Raw genomic sequence first — 21,131 nt, forward strand, 5'->3', positions numbered from 1 at the left:
AAAATGTAAAATTGTTATTATTATCATTGAAGTTCCTGATTAAGATAATGTAGTGCAACAGCCTAAATAAAAATATGCTTTTGTAAATCTAGAGTGACCTATTTCTCCATATGAATGTAAGCGTCAACTCCAAACGCTTACCCTAAATGTTTACAAACATAGTTATGATTCCACTCACGGCAGCAATGTTTAAAAATAACCAATATACAGCAAAGTCATGATGCTATATTCTGAGCAAAGAAATACTGACTACTACATTTTTTTGCTGACTTTACATCAATTAGCAAATATACAAAGCTTTGGGATTGATCAGACCTTGACATTCAGCGGTTCTTCTTACAGCAGTATCTCACACATGAATGCATCCTCACTGCTAACGTCTGCTTGTAAGAAAATACTGAGGGAGGAGGAGGCCAGGGAACAAACACGCCCGGACCTCCCTGGTGATGACGCAGGTAATGACCATGTCGGTTCCTGGCAGTGGCATCTTCTGTTAGTTCAGATCCTCTCCTCGGCCTCTCCTACGTAGCGGAGCCACATTAGGTGTCTGAGCACGTAAAAGCTGTCTTGTTCCCCCCCCCCCCCCCCTTTGCGGGTGCCTACCTGCTTTGCTTGCAACAGGATATGAAAGATGAGGAGATCCCAGGCGGAGAGAGGCAGAGCAGAAACAATGGGAGTGATGGCTATCAGTGCCAGCAGCACGGGCTAGCGTTAGTCATTCACCAAGCTACTGCAAACTTATTTAGTGCTGGAGCCATTTGGGCTCTCATGCCTCTGCCAATATCAGAAAACACACACACACACACACAAAATAACCTATGAGAGTAGGTGGCAGCAAGTCATTCCAAGCAGTTATCCTGGTTCTCTATTCCCAGGAGGATAGGTGAGATTTGGGGAGGGTGAAGCTGCAGGTCAATCTGACTTCTTTCTCCTGTACAATCCACCACCGAGGCCGACTTTCAAAGGCCTAATGACAAACCTCACTGTTCCATCTGTACCAATGATTTTGTCAACGGTAAATGAAAAGCTTGCCAACAGAATATTAACATAACATGAAAAACATTGAGAAAATTGATAAAAATGTACGTTAGATTCCAGCTTTATTTACCTTTTTCTAATCCACAAAATCCTGCTAATGGCATTAACAAGTGAAACTGTAAATGTTTAACCAAGTGGATCCCTGACAGTAATGAGCCTGTATTCTCTGGGGAGGGGGTTATGCACATACTTTCACTTCCCCATGTATACAAATGTATTAAAAATGTGACGCTCTTTCCATAGTTCCTAGTGTTATCACTGAGGTCCATTGAACACTGCCACACTTAGCATAACAGTTAACATAACAGTGGGTTCTAGGTCTCTCCTGGATTTGAGTGAACCGTGACACTATTTTTATATAGTTCCGAGATAAGTCAATGAATAACACATGCAGCGTACTCATTCTGAAATCTTGTTTAGCCTTTGACTCCAGGAAGTGCCGGGTGGTGGAGGAAACAGCCCTACCCTTTGAGGTGGAATACCTAGAGCAGGATTTACATGAGAGTGGTGCGTTTGCTGGCAGGCTGTAGAAACATGGGGCTCAGAGGGGGGGGGAGCTCCTAACCTCCAGAGGTACAGGTCAGGTGGTGGAGGGGAGGAGAGCTCTTAACCTCCAGAGGTACAGGTCAGGTGGTGGAGGGGAGGAGAGCTCTTAACCTCCAGAGGTACAGGTCAGGTGGTGGAGGGGAGGAGAGCTCTTAACCTCCAGAGGTACAGGTCAGGTGGTGGAGGGGGGGGGGAGCTCCTAACCTCCAGAGGTACAGGTCAGGTGGTGGAGGGGAGGAGAGCTCTTAACCTCCAGAGGTACAGGGCGAACAGAGGAAACTCATCGGAGAGAAGCAGGACACGGTTCTCCAGGTGCCCCAACATGGTTTTCTGTTCTGGGGTCCAGTCCTGGCAGCTCACCCCGGCCCCCCCGGATGCCGGCGCCCCCTGCAGCAGCTGCTCCAGGATCCAGAACAGGTAGAAGGAGTTCTCATACAGAGCCACATCAAACAGCTCAGGCCCGTCGCTCTCTCCCTAAAAAACAGCAAGGTTACATTGAGGTCACATGGTAGGAACGTACAGCTTCTGACTGCAGATCAAACATGTAACGCTTAAGCGCGACTGCATGAAGTCTGTCTGTCATTGAAATGTCTGCATTCTTCTTCTCTTTCTCGTTTGGGCCATTCATACATGAAATCACCTGGGAGTATAGGGAGGAAACGGAACTGAAAGTGGTTCCTAATTAGCAGGAGAGGAAGAGTGGAGCGGCAAGTGCATGAGGAGCAGGTGGAGTGCATGAGGAGCAGGTGGAGTGCATGAGGAGCAGGTGGAGTGCATGAGGAGCAGGTGGAGTGCATGAGGAGTAGGTGGAGTGCATGAGGAGCAGGTGGAGTGCATGAGGAGCAGGTGGAGTGCATGAGGAGCAGGTGGAGTGCATGAGGAGCAGGTGGAGTGCATGAGGAGCAGGTGGAGTGCATGAGGAGCAGGTGGAGTGCATGAGGAGCAGGTGGAGTGCATGAGGAGCAGGTGGAGTGCATGAGGAGCAGGTGGAGTGCATGAGGAGCAGGTGGAGTGCATGAGGAGCAGGTGGAGTGCATGAGGAGCAGGTGGAGTGCATGAGGAGCAGGTGGAGTGCATGAGGAGTAGGTGGAGAGCATGAGGAGCAGGTGGAGTGCATGAGGAGCAGGTGGAGTGCATGAGGAGCAGGTGGAGTGCATGAGGAGCAGGTGGAGTGCATGAGGAGCAGGTGGAGTGCATGAGGAGCAGGTGGAGTGCATGAGGAGCAGGTGGAGTGCATGAGGAGCAGGTGGAGTGCATGAGAAGTAGGTGGAAAAATGAGGGGAGCAGAGCAGGGGGAAGGGCAGTTCCTTACCACATTTCAGGTTGTGTTTGTTTGGGGATTAAATTCCAGGGAAAGACCTGAAGCTCATGAACTTGGAACTTTTAAATATGGCTGTGTTCTAAAAAGTTTTTGCGACTACTACGTTTAAGGATACTTTCTATAAATTGTGAAACTAATCCTAACACCGCATGGGAGCCACACACACACACACACACACACACACACACACGAGTGGTCATGGATCCGGTGCCAGGGTTGCAGTGACCCCTGGTCTTGTCTGGTCTCCTGAAGCAAGATTAATGAGTGACATAGCACACGCGTGTGTGTTGGTCTGGGCGTTTGTGTGTGGATGTAAGCGTGATATTGCGTGTGATGTGTAGCGTGTGATGTGTAGCGTGTCACGGAGCAGAGCAGCATCCAGATGGCTGTCAGGTACAGCTCCGGGCTACGCTCTCCAGAGGCCTGACAGGATGTGACAGAGTCGACTTCCCTCCCGCTGCAGACGCCATCGGGATCAGATCACGTACGGCTTCTCTCTCAGGGGTGGAACGTGCAGCTCTCAAAATGGCTGCCTCAAAACTTTCACTGCCAGTTTTAGAAGCTTTGAGAGTGTATTCCCGATCACTGGTACATGGCCATACAGAACCTGTGTACATAGTTAGGGTTAGCTTGCACCATGTTCCATATTTCAGAGAAGACAAAGTTTTGGCATTACTCCGTAAGTAGAAGTCAAACTAAACTATAGCCCATAGTCTACATTTCCTGACAACACAATGCAGTCTAACCACTGACTTGACCACTTTTTAAAGCAGAAAACGCAGTAAATCTCTTAGTAGGGGACTTGAATGTAACTCTTCGCTCTGACAAAATTAGCTACTATAGTCCCATTGCAAGACTACTTTAATGAGATGTGCATTTCCACCCTTGACAATAGAACCAAAGAACAGAGCGTCGGAGGAGGAAGTCAACAAAGTATGCTGACAAATCCTTTTGAGCTGGGTTAATAAGTGACCAAAGAGCTTGCTAATGAACCCCTGAACAGCCACAGATGTGTCTTGGACACACACACGCAGTTTTCTCCAGAAGATGTTCCCGACTCTCCAGTCTTTTGAATGAGCTCACATCTCAGTGTAATACTGCCTTCTCCAGCCAGAGAAGGACTAACGGAGTGAGAGATGATCGTCACAAGATCTGCTCTAGTTCATTCTCTCAGATGAGCCAGTTTCCTGCATTGTGAGTGGTCAGCAGGGCGTTGTTCTGCATCCCTGTCGTCAGCAGAGAACAGAGACACCGTAATGAAATAGACCCTGAGAGCAGTTTTAATCGGGCATTTGATTAGACCTGGGGCTCTTTACTGATCTCAACCCTTGGCCAACCATCCCCATGCCCTGATTGGACAGTGTGCTCTTAGGACCCCGGAGAGAATGGAGCATAGAAAAGGGGAGGAAAATTAAGAATGTTAAAATAAGAGAAATGTCATGTCTTAGAGGACTGAAGGAGGTAATGGTACTGATGGACAGGGACTGATTACAGGGCAGAGTGGAGGAGGGAATCTCGGGTTCGATTCAGACAAGCCAGAGGCAGGAAAGTGGATGAAACTAAGCACCAGCTCTCTCAAGGCTGCCCAGCTCCACCAGGTTCCAGGGGTCTGGGGCCAGGTGACCAGCAGGCCTGACAGCCCAGTCTTAACAATCATCTACATTCATAACCTGCAGTCCTCTGGGGTTTCAGCTTTCAAAATGACCGCTGTATACAGTAGTGAGAAAAGGTTTTGGGCACCCAGGATTTTTTTTACACAAATATTCTCAGAAATATATCTGTTTTGTCTTCTGTATTTGTGCTGAAATATAAAAGTGCAATGTCGATTTTTTTTCTTTGTCTTGTTATGTTTTATAGGATTTTTGCTTTTAAAATATTTTTCTTTGTGCCCAAGACTTTTGCGCAGTACTGTTTATAGAAACTTCCTGACGGCCATCTTTCTTTCTTTACAATTCTGCTCTTTTTATCTTTCAGAGCTGCCTGGAGACTACCAGCTGTGGCCTGACATCCTCATTGGCACACCCATCCTTTCTGTTGACATGCTACATACTCTGTGCATTACAAAAGCATTCTGTCAGCACAAGAAAGAGTTATATTTTGACGGTTGTAAAAAGAATGCCACGAGGCCTCAAAAGAAAGTGGAACTTTCTTTATGTTGAACACATACAGCCTACACCTCATGATACGTCTAGACAGTTCTGGATCAATATGAAATATAACACGTTTGTGGATCCCAGAATGGCCACAGCCAGCGTTCCACAGCATCACCAGTGAAGGGGCCGACAGCCTGAACTCATCTCCAAATAGTCTGATGTAGTCTGCAAGGTCATCAAAACAAGAGTAAATGGCTCAATCTAAATCTAGTGGCTGCAGTGTAATTCTGTGGTGAGAGAAAAATAAACTCACACGCCTCAGATATTGCAGAACAAAATAACTACCATCATTCAAATACTCAAGGTATAAACACAATTTAACAGGTATAATTTCACTACATTACTTCCATTGTAAACATCAACAGTGCCGAGAAACTCATATTGCCTCTATCAAGCATACATATGATCGGCACAGGAAACCTTACCACGCTGAGTGAATGATAAGAAAAATATCAACCAGAACCCCCCCAGGCAGGCGGTATTGTGACGGCTGGTATATGAATGAAACTCTCAATACAAATGAGGAGACAAAGAAGTGGTCTTCTTCTCCACTGTCAGCCTCGTCCTGGCAATCTCATGCCGTGTCATCGTGCGTGGTCCGTCGGGTTTGGGATTACAGAGCAGATAGCGAATGAGATTCTTGCCGATTGTCCTCAGACAGATGATGGCCATTGTTCTACAGTGTGGACAAGTCGACGGTAACAAAGTCTTTGTTGCTCGCCCAGGAGAGAAAACAAGTACCGGGAATCGATTTTTTTTTGTAGTCCAGAGAACAGGCTTGTTTCCGATGCTTTCAAACCATCTCTTTTCAAGGCGGTGCACTGACAATGCAGATCAGACTGCAGATCAATCTGAGCTCCCAGTGCATTCTCCACTATTATATCAAATAGTATATTGGCTATTGTTTATATGAAAATGTTCTTTCCCTTGGGTATGTCACAGAAAAAACGCCCAGTTCCTCTAGGTTATCTCAACAATCCTCACCACCACAAAGTCTCCCTTTGCTAAATTCAAGAATACAGAGAATCCTCACACATTATTTGGGATTCTGGATCCTAAACTCCTTCAAAAGGTGTGATGAAGTCAAACCTTTTACATTTATGCTGGTAATGACCTGCTGCGCCATCAGGTTATATTACAACTTCCCCAGGGTTTTAACTCTTTAATATTTAGTTAATTTCACAAGGAATGGGTTTGATTGAATAGAAAAGCCCCAGGGGCTACAGTAGCAGGTTGCCGTCGGCGTGATTCCACAACCCAACATTTTCCTTATTTCTCTGACCGGCTCGTCCTTGGCCTTCTCTGCTCTGTTTGCCATCCGTTTTTCCCATTAGCCCTGGAGGAGAGGAGAGGGGAGCAGTGGCCCTCTGCTTTGACCCTGGCTCGCTCCAGCCCATTGCAGCCAGGGGACAGGGCCGTCTCACGGCAGTCCTGATTCACGTCATCTCAGCCACTAAACAGACGACGGATATCGACATGATCTCAATCTCCGGGTCCTGCGTGCGGGAATACTGATGGCAGGGTGAGAGCCTGCTGTAAGTAAAAGCTGTCTGATGTGTGTGTGCATGTGTGTACGAGTGTGTTTTCCTGTGTGTGTGTGTGTGTGTGTGTGTGTGTGTGTGTGTATGGAGTGTACCTCTGCTCTCAATACATTTTTTTAACTTCACAGAACTGAAGTAGTCCCCCGAGGAGAAAGGAAGCTCCCATGCTGAAGAAGAGTAAACAAGAAAAAGGCTGGTGAAGCTTCAGCTTAATCAAGAGAGACAACACCTTCCTGCTTACATTAAGAGTGCCAACTGTGGCCCCCAGTGCCATTCAAACTCTAATTGAAATGTCTAATGCGGTTTAATGAGTATCCTAAAGAAGACAAAAAGAGCGTCGTAGTCACATAAAGATCCTTGGTCGTGCGTCAACATCCTTTAGAGACACGGGCAGCTATCTGAGCACAGCATTAAAGAGAGGGAGGCCGCCACTGAACAGCTACAAACCCTGAGCATGTTGCTGACGCTGCCTTTAAAGCAGAGGACCTTGTTCTGACAAGCAGCTGACCTGGGAGCTGGCGAGCCGTGCGTTCGGAGGTGACGGCCGTGGACAGGGTCTGTCAAGGGACGAGCCCTTTCCCTTCGCCATGACGACCACTTAAGCTCGGTTGTGTAATTCGACTTCAGTCACACACAGCCTCATTTTGCCTCTCTGTTAGAGACGTAATGAGATCAGGGGCCGGCTGAAGGGAGACGACGTCTCTGATCCCGGCTGGTCCACCAACACTCCACCAACCCTCCTCTGCAGGCTCCTCCTCTTCTTCTCTTGATCTGACCTTCAAGTGCATCCCGTGCGGGGGAGATGGGAGAGATGCTCTAACCACGAGGGGTTAGCGTCAGAGTGGCAGTCGTTTGTTAGACGCAGGACAAGCGGCCTCTGACACATGTGGGGAGAGAGGCGTAATGAGCTCACACCACTGACAACACTGTCATACTGATGGCATACATCATCAGCGTGATGTGCCGGGACACAATCCTCCAGGTCCCTCTGTCACGCCAGTCAGCTGGATGCACAGCGCTACAAAATATGTCGACATCATATCCTGCTATAAGAGGAAGTCACTGCTTGAAAAGGTAGGATGACCGTCCGCAAGTTGACATGAAAGTCTTTCAGCATCACAGGAAATCACCACCAGCATAATGACCACCGCTCGTTCCCCAGCTCTCTTGTCACATTTCGATCTCAAAGGCCGTGTGCTTTACAGCAGATGGATGGGCATCAACACGGAGGTAACGTCCAGATGGATGGGCATCAACACGGAGGTAACGTCCAGATGGAGGGGCATCAACACGGAGGTAACGTCCAGATGGAGGGGCATCAACACGGAGGTAACGTCCACTGCGTCCTCATCTGCAGTCCAGTCCTGTCGGCTCGTCATCATCCTCAGCCTGGAGTCCTGAGAGCAGATAACTCTTCCTTACTGCCATAATGAGGGCCGCGGTTAGACATAATCTTGTGTCATTGCCATAACTGCCTCAGTATTATAATATACGACAAATGTTATTGATGTTCCTGCCGATTGCAGCAATCCAAAAGGGGCCAGACATTGTGGTCGGCCAAGATATAAATACTCTTGGGTCTGTTCCAGGACAAAGGTACACTCTATATCACCTCTCCTGCTGACTCAGACATGCAAAGAGTTACTGACCTCCCAGTGTAAGTCATAAAAAGAGACATACACTTGGCCGAAAAATAAACTGATGACCTTCCTGTTTGTTTAGGAAAGTTCCAAAAAAGGAATGCAGTGGAGACTTGTCTCTCAAGAAGTGAAGTGCTTTGCTGTGATGTCAGGCAGCACAACCTATCAAGCCACGTGTGTGTGTGAGAGTGTGTGTGTGAGAGAATGTGAGAAATATTTGTCCTGACAAAGCTTTTTGTAGTGACCCTGAGGCAGAGAAGGCGTCCTTCAGAGAGCCTGAATAAATATCCAACAGTGCACCACTGGTACAGCCTGTTCAGAGAAGGGTCCCGATTCAGGCTCTGATGGAGCCTGGCTGGAAGACAGTCTGGTGCTGTGGGGCTCTGGCTTGTCACTGCCTGGCACTGGCATCGACCCTCGGCCCAGACCTCCTGTGTGTGTGTGCATATGCACACAACACATTAAGGCTTCGGGCTGCCATGGCGACATGTAAGGAGAGGATGCTAGAAGAGGAATGTGCTGGTAGCGTATGAGGCTGCCAGGCACCGAAATGTCAGCTGTGGAGTGGGCTGCTCCGCTGAAAAGACCACATTTCAACTGACAAAGAAATGTCATCAAGTCATGAAAGATGAACTCGGTGTTTCAGTACTCCCGTCTAGATCTAAGGGACAGTTTGTTCTAGCGAGTATTAGGAGGCAATCGTGGCATTAGGAGAACACAAGCTGGTTCTACGGAAGTCTTTGGCTGGAGAAAGTGTTTGAAGCTCTGCGTTATCTAGCTCATGACATTTAGAGAGGAGAACTGAGGGGCTTTGGCCATAGACAGCATGAATCCAGAGATCCAGAAAATGTTCCCTGAGTGGCGGTGTGATTTCTTGGGCACCAACAGCTAATCTATGTGCTGCTGCCCTTCACAGGCTTCAGCTGGGAAACAACAGTTTCTCGTGGCTCTGCCACTGGAGAAGTGAGGCCTGGCTGGCAGCCTGGAGATTTCCATGTCTCATCCTGCAGCCAAACTCACAGAGCCTCTCTGTAGGCTGTCTGGAAGCTTTACAGACATCCTCTAATTGGAGGATAGATGACCCTTGGTCCAGGCAGGTCAGTGTTGATGCCTGTGCCTGGACGACCCTCGTGTTTCTCAGGAGGTGAGAGTGAACTACAAAAGGTTTAGTATCCCCTTCTAAAGGTCCCAGCACCCAGCAAACAAACAGCGGTTAGCATCTGTGTCGAAGGAGGAACTGTCTGGGTGTTCCGTGACTCGTTTGTCCTGTGGGCTAGTGTTGGGGACTGTGCTGTGACTGTCATGCCCTCTGACAGACCAACACGGTGCTCCAGATGGTGGAGCTTATCTGTATGCTACGCCGCTCTGAGGACAGTGGCTGTCTGCCACGGTGGTGCATGAACATGAAGCTGTGTCTGACTGACTCCTCTCTCCCCAGAACTGCACCGGCTGACCAGCAACTCTCTGATAGAATCTGACTCCCTAATGTGGCTGGTGAAATATGAATCGTCTTAAAATATCTTAATAAATCTTCTTTAACTGAAGGGAAACCTGACACCGGAGCACCTCTGATTGTACAGAACACCACAGTAACTCATGTTTATAATAGGGCTGCTAATCGTGATTACTGATATCTAATCAATAATCTGAAATTTGCCAACAACAATTGGTTGCAATGAAAATTAGGTGCATGCTCCGTAAAAATCTGGGTGAGAGGAGAATCCCCCCCCTCCTCCCCAACAAACCTGTAGCACTAACCCTTGCTGACGGTGTATGTCCAGGAGTTTCAGAGGGAAACCACCTGCTTCGCTTATCCCAAGTAAAGGGTTAACAGCCATCTCAACACTCACATCCATCGATGCAGAGGAGACACTAAAATACACTTTGTCTAACAAGTTGGCTGCTAGTGTATGCAGCAACGAAACCTACGAGAGACAGGCGAAGAGTTTGGCACACACACAAATTCACTCACACACGACATCTCTCTATGTAACTTCCACTTTGTGACTTCTCTGGAGAGAAGCGTGTGGCTGCATGTTGAGAAATTATCAAAACAAGCTCCTCCCTTCTCCGAATGGCATGCTCTTTACATGATCACAGAGATTTCTTCAACGCTTCGGAAAGCAAGACAAGCATCTGGCTGAGCCACAAACCCACTGAGAGACGAGCTCAAGGTGAAGTCTCCGCAGTCAAATTGGACTTCAACTAAACAACGGTGGCCTTCCAGGAGAGCGCGTGGGGTCTGGAACAGCTGTTCCTTCTCCCCAGGTAGGGGCGAGTGCTGAGCTTCTTATCTGGAAGAATAATTGAAGAAAACATGTTTTTTTGTCACCTCTCCTGGCGTGGTACTGTGTTGCCAAAACCCCCTGGTAAACCAGATATTCCCAATGTTCCAGTTTACAGTTGTGAGTGAAAAAGGTTGTTAATTGGAAGGACTAGACACAAACTGCCAGCAGAAGTTTTCAATCGCATACAGTAGCTGGAACCACACAGTGCATTGGTGTCAAATAGAAAGAACAAAGCTATCTTTAGGAGAGTGATCAGTTCAGGTTATGATTTCAAATGCAACCTTAAAAATCTGGATAGTTTACTCGGCTAAGAGAGCTAGTGTTCACATATCTTTAAACGCAGTCAATTGTATTTGTAACTAATTAAAAAAAGGTATTTAAAGGCTTAGTGATTTCTGTTGTCTAGCCTAACTTGATACACTGTGTCATCATATGTCTATGTCCCTACATGAGGATAAACTAGGCTACATGGACCCACGTCCTGCCTTATTGTGAGTGTCTCACAGCATGCTGGGAACAAACTAGTGGAGTCAGCCGGTAGCTGTAGCTCTGCAGCAGGAGTCTGTGTTCTGATCCAGCCCCCCAGCAGGGGAGGAGGGTGCAGGAGAGTGTGTTCTGATCCAGCCCCCCAGCAGGGGAGGAGGGTGCAGGAGAGTGTGTTCTGATCCAGCCCCCCAGCAGGGGAGGAGGGTGCAGGAGAGTGTGTTCTGATCCAGCCCCCCAGCAGGGGAGGAGGGTGCAGGAGAGTGTGTTCTGATCCAGCCCCCCAGCAGGGGAGGAGGGTGCAGGAGAGTGTGTTCTGATCCAGCCCCCCAGCAGGGGAGGAGGGTGTAGGAGAGTGTGTTCTGATCCAGCCCCCCAGCAGGGGAGGAGGGTGTAGGAGAGTGTGTTCTGATCCAGCCCCCCAGCAGGGGAGGAGGGTGCAGGAGAGTGCTGATGGACCTGATGCAGGCTTGACTGCAAGAGAGGGCATGGTGGAAAAACAAGCTTCTAGACCACGTGTCCGGGCTTCGAGGATTGTCTGATAGTTTTGATGCGTCATGCGGCCCCCTTGTAGTTTTTGAAGTGCAGCCTTCAGCTCCTTCCATGTACATCTCTCTCATCCCCTCTCCTCATTGTACAGAGCGGAGCTCATTGTTTTATGTTGTTTCATTGTTTGTCCAATCAACCCACAAGAGGTTGAGCATAATCCTGTGATATGAAAGTCTTAGTTTTTGTACCACAACAAAGACAAGCCTGTCTCGGATGAAGCTGATGTAGTGCATGTGGCGGAGGGCTGATCAGCTGATGTAGTGCTTCAGAGTTCCTCATCAGGTGTTGCCAATGCAGCGACTTTGTCGCCATATTTAGTAACTTTTCACCTTCCCAAGCAACAAAAAAAATCTAATCTAGCTACTTTCCACTACTCTGGCAATCTGTGTTTTGGTTGTTGAGCGGCGGCAAAATAACTGTAATTGTACTTTTGTGTTGTTGTAGCCGACAGTCATAGTATCTCACTCACTCTCCTGTGTTGTTATAGCTGCCAACCATGGTTAGTTTACTTAGGTTAAGGAGCTGGGTGTGGTTGGGTTAGAGTTAGTGGTTGGGTTAGTGGTTGAGGGCCACAATTTGGTTTTGATTTTGGTCATCACGTCATCTAGTGACTTTGCAGAGAGACATTAGCGACTTCACTTGATCTTGTTTGCCAACACTGTCCTCGTCACATAGTGCATTAGTCCTCGAGTCACATGCTCAAAGGAGAGGGTCGAATTGGGAAGTCTGGTTAAGTCTTTAAACACCACTACTCTTGAAACACTACAAGGTTTTGTTTACCTTTCATTTGTTTAATTCCTTAAATTTTCAGATGTTGTATTCCTGCTTCATTGACGTCCTAAGAAAATATTGGACTCTTATTTTATATAGATCCCTGGTTTGAGCCTCGCTCGCAGGCAAAACGAGGTTATAGAAATCCTCCCCATTTGCTTAGTGTTGAGCTGAGCCTGTGGCTTGGGCAGGCTGTTGTGGAAGAGGAGGACCAAACAGACACAAACACTGCCTCTCCTCAGTGGGAGTGAAGCTCAACAGGAGGATAATCTGCTTTCCTTTCCTATTCACATATTTCAATTTCAGGGGACCCCCGGGGGCAGAGTTCTCTGAGCACCTGCTGGGTGTGGGTGTGGGGGGGCGGGGCAGGGACAGTCTGACTCCCACCCCCCAGCACCATGTCTGGCTCAGACTAGGCCCTGACACCCGGGGATGCTTTGAGCCCAAAATAAACATTTACTAACCCTTCTGTCTGGAGTCATCTCGGAGCCAACATCGTTTCCTTCTGTGTCGCTAACCCGAAGACTTGATTTCTCAACACCCTTTTATGGAAATTGGACAGTGTCAAAGTTGCAGCAACACAGTTTGGCAAAAAAAAGAGAGAGAGAGACATGAAGAGAGACAGTGACAGAACACCTAGAAAAAGTGAGAGACCCAGAGAGAGAGACCCAGAGAGAGAGACCCAGAGAGAGACCCAGAGAGCGAGACAGAGAGAGACCCAGAGAGAGAGACCTAGAGAGAGAGACCTAGAGAGAGAGACCCAGAGAGAGAGACCCAGAGAGAGAGACCTAGAGAGAGACCCAGAGAGAGACCCAGAGAGCGAGACAGAGAGAGACCCAGAGAGAGAGACCTAGAGAGAGAGACCTAGAGAGAGAGACCTAGAGAGAGAGACCCAGAGAGAGAGACCCAGAGAGAGACCCAGAGAGAGAGACCCAGAGAGAGAGACCTAGAGAGAGACCCAGAGAGAGAGAGACCTAGAGAGAGCGAGAGAGACCTAGAGAGAGCCAGAGAGCGAGACAGAGAGAGACCCAGAGAGCGAGACAGAGAGAGACCCAGAGAGAGAGACCTAGAGAGAGAGACCCAGAGAGAGAGACCCAGAGAGAGAGACCCAGAGAGAGACCCAGAGAGAGAGACCTAGAGAGAGACCCAGAGAGAGAGAGACCTAGAGAGAGAGACCTAGAGAGAGAGACCCAGAGAGAGAGACCCAGAGAGAGAGACCTAGAGAGAGACCCAGAGAGAGAGAGACCTAGAGAGAGCGAGAGAGAGAGACCTAGAGAGAGACCCAGAGAGAGACACCTAGAGAGAGACCCAGAGAGAGAGAGACCTAGAGAGAGCGAGAGAGACCTAGAGAGAGCGAGAGAGACCTAGAGAGAGCCAGAGAGCGAGACAGAGAGAGACCCAGAGAGAGAGACCTAGAGAGAGAGACCCAGAGAGAGAGATCCAGAGAGAGAGAGACCCAGAGAGAGAGACCCAGAGAGAGAGACCTAGAGAGAGACCCAGAGAGAGAGACCCAGAGAGAGACCCAGAGAGAGAGACCTAGAGAGAGACCCAGAGAGAGAGAGACCTAGAGAGAGCGAGAGAGAGAGACCTAGAGAGAGCCAGAGAGCCAGAGAGCGAGACAGAGAGAGACCCAGAGAGAGAGACCTAGAGAGAGAGACCCAGAGAGAGAAACCCAGAGAGAGAGACCCAGAGAGAGAGATCCAGAGAGAGAGATCCAGAGAGAGAGACCCAGAGAGAAAGAGACCCAGAGAGAGAGAGACCCAGAGAGAGAGAGACCCAGAGAGAGAGACCCAGAGAGAGAGACCTAGAGAGAGAGAGAGATCCAGAGAGAGAGACCTAGAGAGAGAGAGAGAGACAGCGGGGTGATGGTATTATTTACCTGGCAGGTGTGCCAGAGGTGGTCTGCCACGCGGTCGATCTCAGATAGGACATGACGGATGAGTAAGGACTTCAACAGACTGCTCCCTCCCAGGAGGATCAGACAGCTCGTCAGAGTCTCCTGGACCTGGCTCTGAGGTACACAACACAGGGGCATGTCAACACAGGGCACTGTGAGGTACAACACAGGGGCATGTCAACACAGGGCACTGTGAGGTACAACACAGGAGCATGTCAACACAGGGCACTGTGAGGTACAACACAGGGGCATGTCAACACAGGGCACTGTGAGGTACAACACAGGAGCATGTCAACACAGGGCACTGTGAGGTACAACACAGGGGCATGTCAACACAGGGCACTGTGAGGTACAACACAGGAGCATGTCAACACAGGGCACTGTGAGGTACAACACAGGAGCATGTCAACACAGGGCACTGTGAGGTACAACACAGGAGCATGTCAACACAGGGCACTGTGAGGTACAACACAGGAGCATGTCAACACAGGGCACTGTGAGGTACAACACAGGAGCATGTCAACACAGGGCACTGTGAGGTACAACACAGGAGCATGTCAACACAGGGCACTGTGAGGTACAACACAGGAGCATGTCAACACAGGGCACTGTGAGGTACAACACAGGAGCATGTCAACACAGGGCACTGTGAGGTACAACACAGGAGCATGTCAACACAGGGCACTGTGAGGTACAACACAGGGGCATGTCAACACAGGGCACTGTGAGGTACAACACAGGAGCATGTCAACACAGGGCACTGTGAGGTACAACACAGGAGCATGTCAACACAGGGCACTGTGAGGTACAACACAGGAGCATGTCAACACAGGGCACTGTGAGGTACAACACAGGAGCATGTCAACACAGGGCACTGTGAGGTACAACACAGGAGCATGTCAACACAGGGCACTAACACTCAACATGTACCCCTCCACCCCCGCCCCTCTCCACTGCATTCAGGACCTCTCAGATCTATCACTCAAACTGACTGCTGAGACAATCGAACTCGGCGGTGTAACCTTAAATGGCCTTTACTAGTGCCAGCCACCACCAGCAGCAGTTTCAAACTAGAATTCAAGTGCGTAGCCTTTATCAAATACATTTTGGATGCAAGTGAATGCTAAAGAGGAATAGCATGAGTAAGGAGAGAACGAGATTACTTCAAGGAATCTCAAGTGGCACCATTACAGCTGTTCTCTGTAAGAAGCACAGGAGGCTTTCTGGCTGATGGTTAGGAGATGAAGACTGTGCTAAACAAGCCCCGACAACATAGTTGAAACATCGGACTGGTCTGATTGTTCCCCTTGTCCATCATGCAGCTGATTTGTCTAAGCACAGCCTTTGATGTTGGGCTTTGGAGGCTATTCTAGCCAGACCCACTACTTGAAAACAATACGAGAATGATACAACATTGATGTCGCTTCATGTGATATAGCAGGCTTGTGGTCGGAGACAAGAAACACATCACTGTACATCAGTTTGACACAAAATAGACTTGTGATGAAAAACAAGCAGTAAACATTCTCTGAGAGGAGCATAAGGGAGGGGGGGGGGGGTTTATGAGACCAGACAGAACCACCGTCTGAGCCGTTCCCAAAAGTTATTAATGAAAAGTGACTGAGCCATCCATGCTAGGACGAGTTTTCCAAAAAGAGTGATGTTTGAATGATGGCGCTGGGGAGTCTGGGTCGCAGATTTCACTGTCTGTGTAGCTTGTTCATGTACGACCTCCCACTAGACCTGTCTCCTCTAGACCCTCGTCACTACAAGGCCGGCACCAATCCCATGGACTCATCTTCACAGCAGGGAGCCACACAGAGACAGACAACTGGCTACCTGCATCACTTCTCATGACCGGACCTTGTCCAAGGATGTCTTGTTTAACGACTGCCTCTTGTTGTCAGTTCCTGTGACCGTGAGCCCGACCACCCCCCCCTCCCCCCCATGCTTGAAGGCAAAAGCAATGATGCCTGATCACAATCGATGCTCATAATTAACTTTGCTAACAGTTTTGCTTGTTGACACATTTATAGCTCAATGGTTTGGCTGCTACAGTATTTTACTGGCACAGGAATGAGCTCTTTGAGTCACAATGCATTAGCAAGAAATGGGAAACAGCAGCTGTAATATGATTTTCTGGATTTTAATCAAAATGAATGGACTCTTATTAAATCTAGAGTAAAAATAAAGGCAGAGGCCTGACTCAGATGTTTCCATGCCCATGACTGTACATTCTGTGTGCAGCTAAACCAGGAAACCGCTCTAAACACAGAAAGGGACAAAAAAACGTCAGTCCTCAGACTTCCATTTTCTGAAACAGACTATCCCCGTTCAAACAGCCTGCTATGCATCTCTTACAGAGATAAGAGACACAGAAATAAAACTGTGCGAAAACATTATTTAACTGTGACTTAACAGTGATATTACACTCCCTTGGCCCAACTGTGCAGTGACCTCATGAGTCATTTTTATGGAAATGGTCCGAAGGTTGGGGGCAGATACAGCAACCTGCGTTATGACTGTATGAACAGACAGCATAGTCTAGGAATAAGAAAAATACATTCCTTCATCCTCAAAAACACCCAGAGTCTAGCTCACGTAGCCCTGTATGTCACTGAGGGTCTCTGGATTGCATCTTGCATGATATGCATTTCTTTTCTGGGTGAAGGGGGTGTATTGTGTGTTTTTATCATGCTGTGGCTGCAGTCCTGGTCAAGTGGAAACAACTCTCCTTCTCGTCTAGCGACAAAGGACATTGCATCTTGTCCTCTTGTCCAGCTACACTACAGCCCAATTTCAGGAGGCCTTGATTCATGCACTGTGGCATTTTAGAGGTTCTGTGGCACTGTAGAGCCATCTTAGGCCACTCAGTCACTGCCTAGAAAAGGATCATTGCCAACTAAAAAAGAGTTAGTGTTGTTGTAGATGTACCCCCCTCCGATCAACACTTGTCAGCCTGTCTTAAAGACATATTACTCTGAACAGTACTGGATCAAAGATGACTATTGATGAAACTCCACTGCTGTTTTCAAATAAATACATTTGACATACAAACTGTCTGTAGGCTTATTTATGAATCTATTTAACACCTAGGTGTACTTTCCAGATATACAGTGGTGACTGATAATAAAACATTATTTTGGCAGATTTTAAACACATGATACACATGATACTGCAGGCTGCAAATTGAGTCATATCAAAATATATCAAAGCTAGCTTCAGGCCTGATTTCATTTAAATGAAATATTTGTTTAATAGCTTGTAATAGTGTTATGGATGACACCTTAAAGTAAAACTTCTCTGATTTTTATGAATCTCAATAGGCTGTATCTTTAGGACATCCCAGCATTCCTACAGTAAACCTAGCTGTATGCATCTGCTTTGATGCAACAAATGAATTACTACATCAGAAGATCAGAGCAGCCCTCTACAGTGGTTTGCAGTATAGATATGTCAGAAAATACCCCTTCCTCTTCATGTTGAAGGTAGAGACACACCCATCACAACTCACTGCTGATGGCCTATATTCAACTCCTGATACCAAATGATTTTCTTCCTCTGTTAGGATCTTAGAATTGGTGCTGTGCTGTCAGTCATGAAAGGGATGTAGTAGATCGAGGAAATCTGTTTTCCTCCTTTTTTGTCAACACTCTTGATCTCTCATATGAGTATTTAAAGCCTATGGTTTGAAAACACCAATGTGCATATGCATAATTACTAAGCACTAGGGGTGTAACAATATATCGTGGAACAATATATTGCAATACAACATTTTTACAATATGTAGCGTAGTTATGGCAATAGATTTACAATACGTCGTCCGTTTGATCCTATTGGTTGAGCTACCAGCAAGCAACTTAATCTGCACCTGCGTCATGCGTGCATTCACAGAAATCACTTGAACGGAGTGAACTAAATTGTATGTACAACAAAGAAAATTATTTGACAATGTTTTGGAAATAAATCTGTTAAGGGAATTTCAGTTCAATTTAAAAAGTTGTTTGAAATATCGTGACATGTGTTGTACTGTACACCCAGTATTGCGATATGTATCGAATCGTGAGCTGAGTATCGTTACACCCCTACTAAGCACAGACTTGCTGTAACACCGAGCTTCACCATGTCTTCCTATCCCTCCTGGATGTGTTATTAAGATTACTGACCATAAAGGTCTGTGCCTTTTACTGTTTTGTTACAAACCAAATGTCATTTAATCAGTAACTGACTCTAGGCTTTGACTGACAGTTAGACCTCTGGTGATAACAGCCTCATTTCATCTAAGTCAGAATTGTCATTGTCTGAAAATTGACTAGAATCGAATAAATCCTGTAAGCTGGACTGTATACATTTAAGAATCATGTTTAGCAAATGTCATGCTGGATTAAAAACTGACACATTCACAGTGTAAATGTCATGCATTTGAAACAAATATTTTGACCAGTAAATGCGATACTTATAATTAGCCTACAATATGATATTCTTACCCTGTTGAGCTGGTCGTTGTGCAGTAACACACCAATGAGCTCTTTAAGGGTGTCCTCCCCCTGTATGACGACAGGCCCTGGGGGCCTTCTCAGGGGGCTCCAGTACTCCACCGCCTGGGCTGCCACGCAAGCTGCCTGGCGGAGGAGAGGAAGTGGGGGCAGGGACTCCCGGCAGATGCCAACAACACTGGAGAGCAGCTGGCACACAGAATCTCCTACCACCGAACTGTCACTGGCACTGAGCTCTGCAGCATGGACGCCGCCATCGCAGCCCACTCTCCGGAGGGCACACACACTCTGGAGGAAGTGCATGTGAAGGAGTAGAGCCTTCCCCTGTGGGCAACCCTCAGAGGGGGAGAAGGAGGGGAGCTGAGGGCCTGACACAGCTGGCTGTAAGGACTGTGGTACGCTGGTGTCGGTGCAGCTTGGAGTGGGCAGTAGAGCCTCTGTACTGTTCTCTGTCCCACAGCCAGAGTCCAGGTCTGAGTTGAGCTGGTCGTTGAATGAGCCCATAAGGTCCTGAGAGAAAACATCCATGAAGCCATCTCCTGGGGGGGTCATCAAATCAACCATTAGATCAGACTTCCCACGTCAACATGACTCAGTGACTAAGTTGCACAGTGTGCTAATAGCTTTTTTACGTCAAGTCTGAAGCATGACATCCTGTGTCATTGAATAAGACATAGCCTAATGTCCTTTTCACCCATTTAGTTTGGTCATTAAACTCAATTCGCATTGGTATCTCCTTAAAAGTATGTCACCTTGGGTAATGTCATAGAATTTCTACTTTTGCAACAAAACCTTGTTTCCAAAGCAACCTTGTGTGCCAACGATGCACAACCTCAATAATTACCAAGACATTCATTATCCCCTTCACAATGCAACTAACTGAAGAGCCGTCTCACTCCTATTGAGATCTAATCAACACCAATGCAATACCTGCAGAACAGCCAATCTGAAAATAAACAAGCAACATTTAATGAGCATTGGTCTTGAAGTTAATCAATAAAACAATATTATTATGGAGGCTCACAGCTACAGTCCAGTTGCATCTATAAAAAATAGATAAACCTAAATGAATAAACCTATATCCGTATTTAATCGGAATAGAAACGGCATTTCCCCTGTTCCTTTAGCATAGGCCTTATCTATCTGCAGGGGCACTGGGTCCAATTTGAGATACTCGGTATGACTTGGCTGATGATCAAATCCTAAACCCTTCATTATCTGCAAAGACAGTAGCACGAGGGAGTATGCTGGCGGGTCGTGCAGATCGGCCAACGTCACACAAATGATCAGAAAGACTAGCCAAGGCTAATTGCCGAGAAATGGTTTCAATGAGGATAGATATTTACATTTAGTCATATAGCAGACGCTCTTATCCAGAGCGTTATACCAACGAAAATGATTACTTTGAATGAACAGTCAGAGCTCAGCACCATACTGTTCGGTAGTAATTTAGACCCACCAGTTTCATTCTGTTGCTTGCTTGGGTCGGAAAGCAACTTGGTGAGAAGAAGTTCTTGCCGCAGTTGCAGCACTTCCTCTTGCAGCCCTTGGGCTTTGGTTCTCCATGCCTCATCCTGGCTCCTGAGTTTGACGGCTAAATCTTCAGCATGCAGCCTACCACTTTTCCCTGGAGGCCTACTTTTAATTACAGCAACGGCCAAGGCTAGTTTGGCTTTCTTAACTCTCCACTCCAGCACATCTGTTTATGAAAGACGTTAAATCAGTATGCTATACATCGTTTGTTGAAATACCTTATGTCTCAGTAGCTAGCTAACGTATTACTACACACCAAAAGAAGACAGATCTTTCTTTGAACACACTTTATCTTATGTTATGAAACACCTGGACACATTGATTTTGTAATCCGTTTCAGGCAGGTCTTGCTGTTGTAAGTTTTAAACATTGATAACTAATTAGCAACTTTACTGCTTACTTTGTGCTGCCGAACCTCGTGCCAAGTCGCCATTCATCTTCCAGCTAATCACCAGGATGTTAGCTACTAGCTATATGATGATCAGTTTGTTATTCAACGATATTTCCTAGTTAACCTAAGCTATAACATTACTAAAATGCTAAGTACTATAGTATGTTAGGTTAGTTGGTTTGTTGCTACATAGGCAATATAGATGCGAATTGGGTCTCATTATCGCAAATGAAGGTGGATGATGACATTAACTTATGTAAATGTAACTAGTTGGCTAGCTCAAGTGTTCGGTTGATCACAGCGAGCAGTGAAGCTAGCTCTAGATAGCTAAAGTGAAAAGGTGAAGCGGGGGCGCGCGATTACTCTGTGAATGAGTGGATATAGACCAATTATCACCCTACGTCACACGACGTCAAGCAGGCTCAACTGCGCATGTCGGTGGCAAAAGACGAACTTCTCTCGGGTTAGTCTCCCGACTGCAAAC

The 21,131-nt window shown here is 47.2% G+C and overlaps 1 protein-coding gene across 4 annotated transcripts; it reads right to left on the reverse strand.

The window, feature by feature from the left end:
• Positions 1 to 1,083: 1,083 nt before the first annotated feature.
• Positions 1,084 to 20,998, reverse strand: mei4 (meiosis-specific, MEI4 homolog (S. cerevisiae)). Of its 4 annotated transcripts, XM_084700013.1 has the most exons (7): positions 20,657 to 20,998; positions 20,183 to 20,422; positions 18,715 to 19,262; positions 14,210 to 14,341; positions 12,795 to 12,872; positions 1,789 to 2,058; positions 1,084 to 1,741 (listed from the first exon to the last, which is right to left on the reverse strand). In XM_084700013.1, exons 1-6 carry the CDS (start codon positions 20,691 to 20,693, stop codon positions 1,804 to 1,806), a joined length of 1,290 nt encoding a protein of 429 aa, XP_084556139.1. In that variant the 5' UTR covers positions 20,694 to 20,998; the 3' UTR covers positions 1,084 to 1,741; positions 1,789 to 1,803. The 4 variants fall into 4 exon arrangements, with proteins under 4 accessions (XP_084556139.1, XP_084556138.1, XP_084556140.1 ...); XM_084700012.1 differs by having other exon boundaries at positions 1,084 to 2,058; XM_084700015.1 differs by lacking the exons at positions 1,084 to 1,741; positions 1,789 to 2,058 and adding an exon at positions 2,796 to 5,223.
• Between the last annotated feature and the right edge of the window lie 133 nt (positions 20,999 to 21,131).

Source organism: Hypomesus nipponensis, chromosome 6, assembly GCF_054491055.1.
Source record: "Hypomesus nipponensis isolate SF chromosome 6, ASM5449105v1, whole genome shotgun sequence".
Lineage (NCBI taxonomy): Eukaryota > Metazoa > Chordata > Actinopteri > Osmeriformes > Osmeridae > Hypomesus > Hypomesus nipponensis.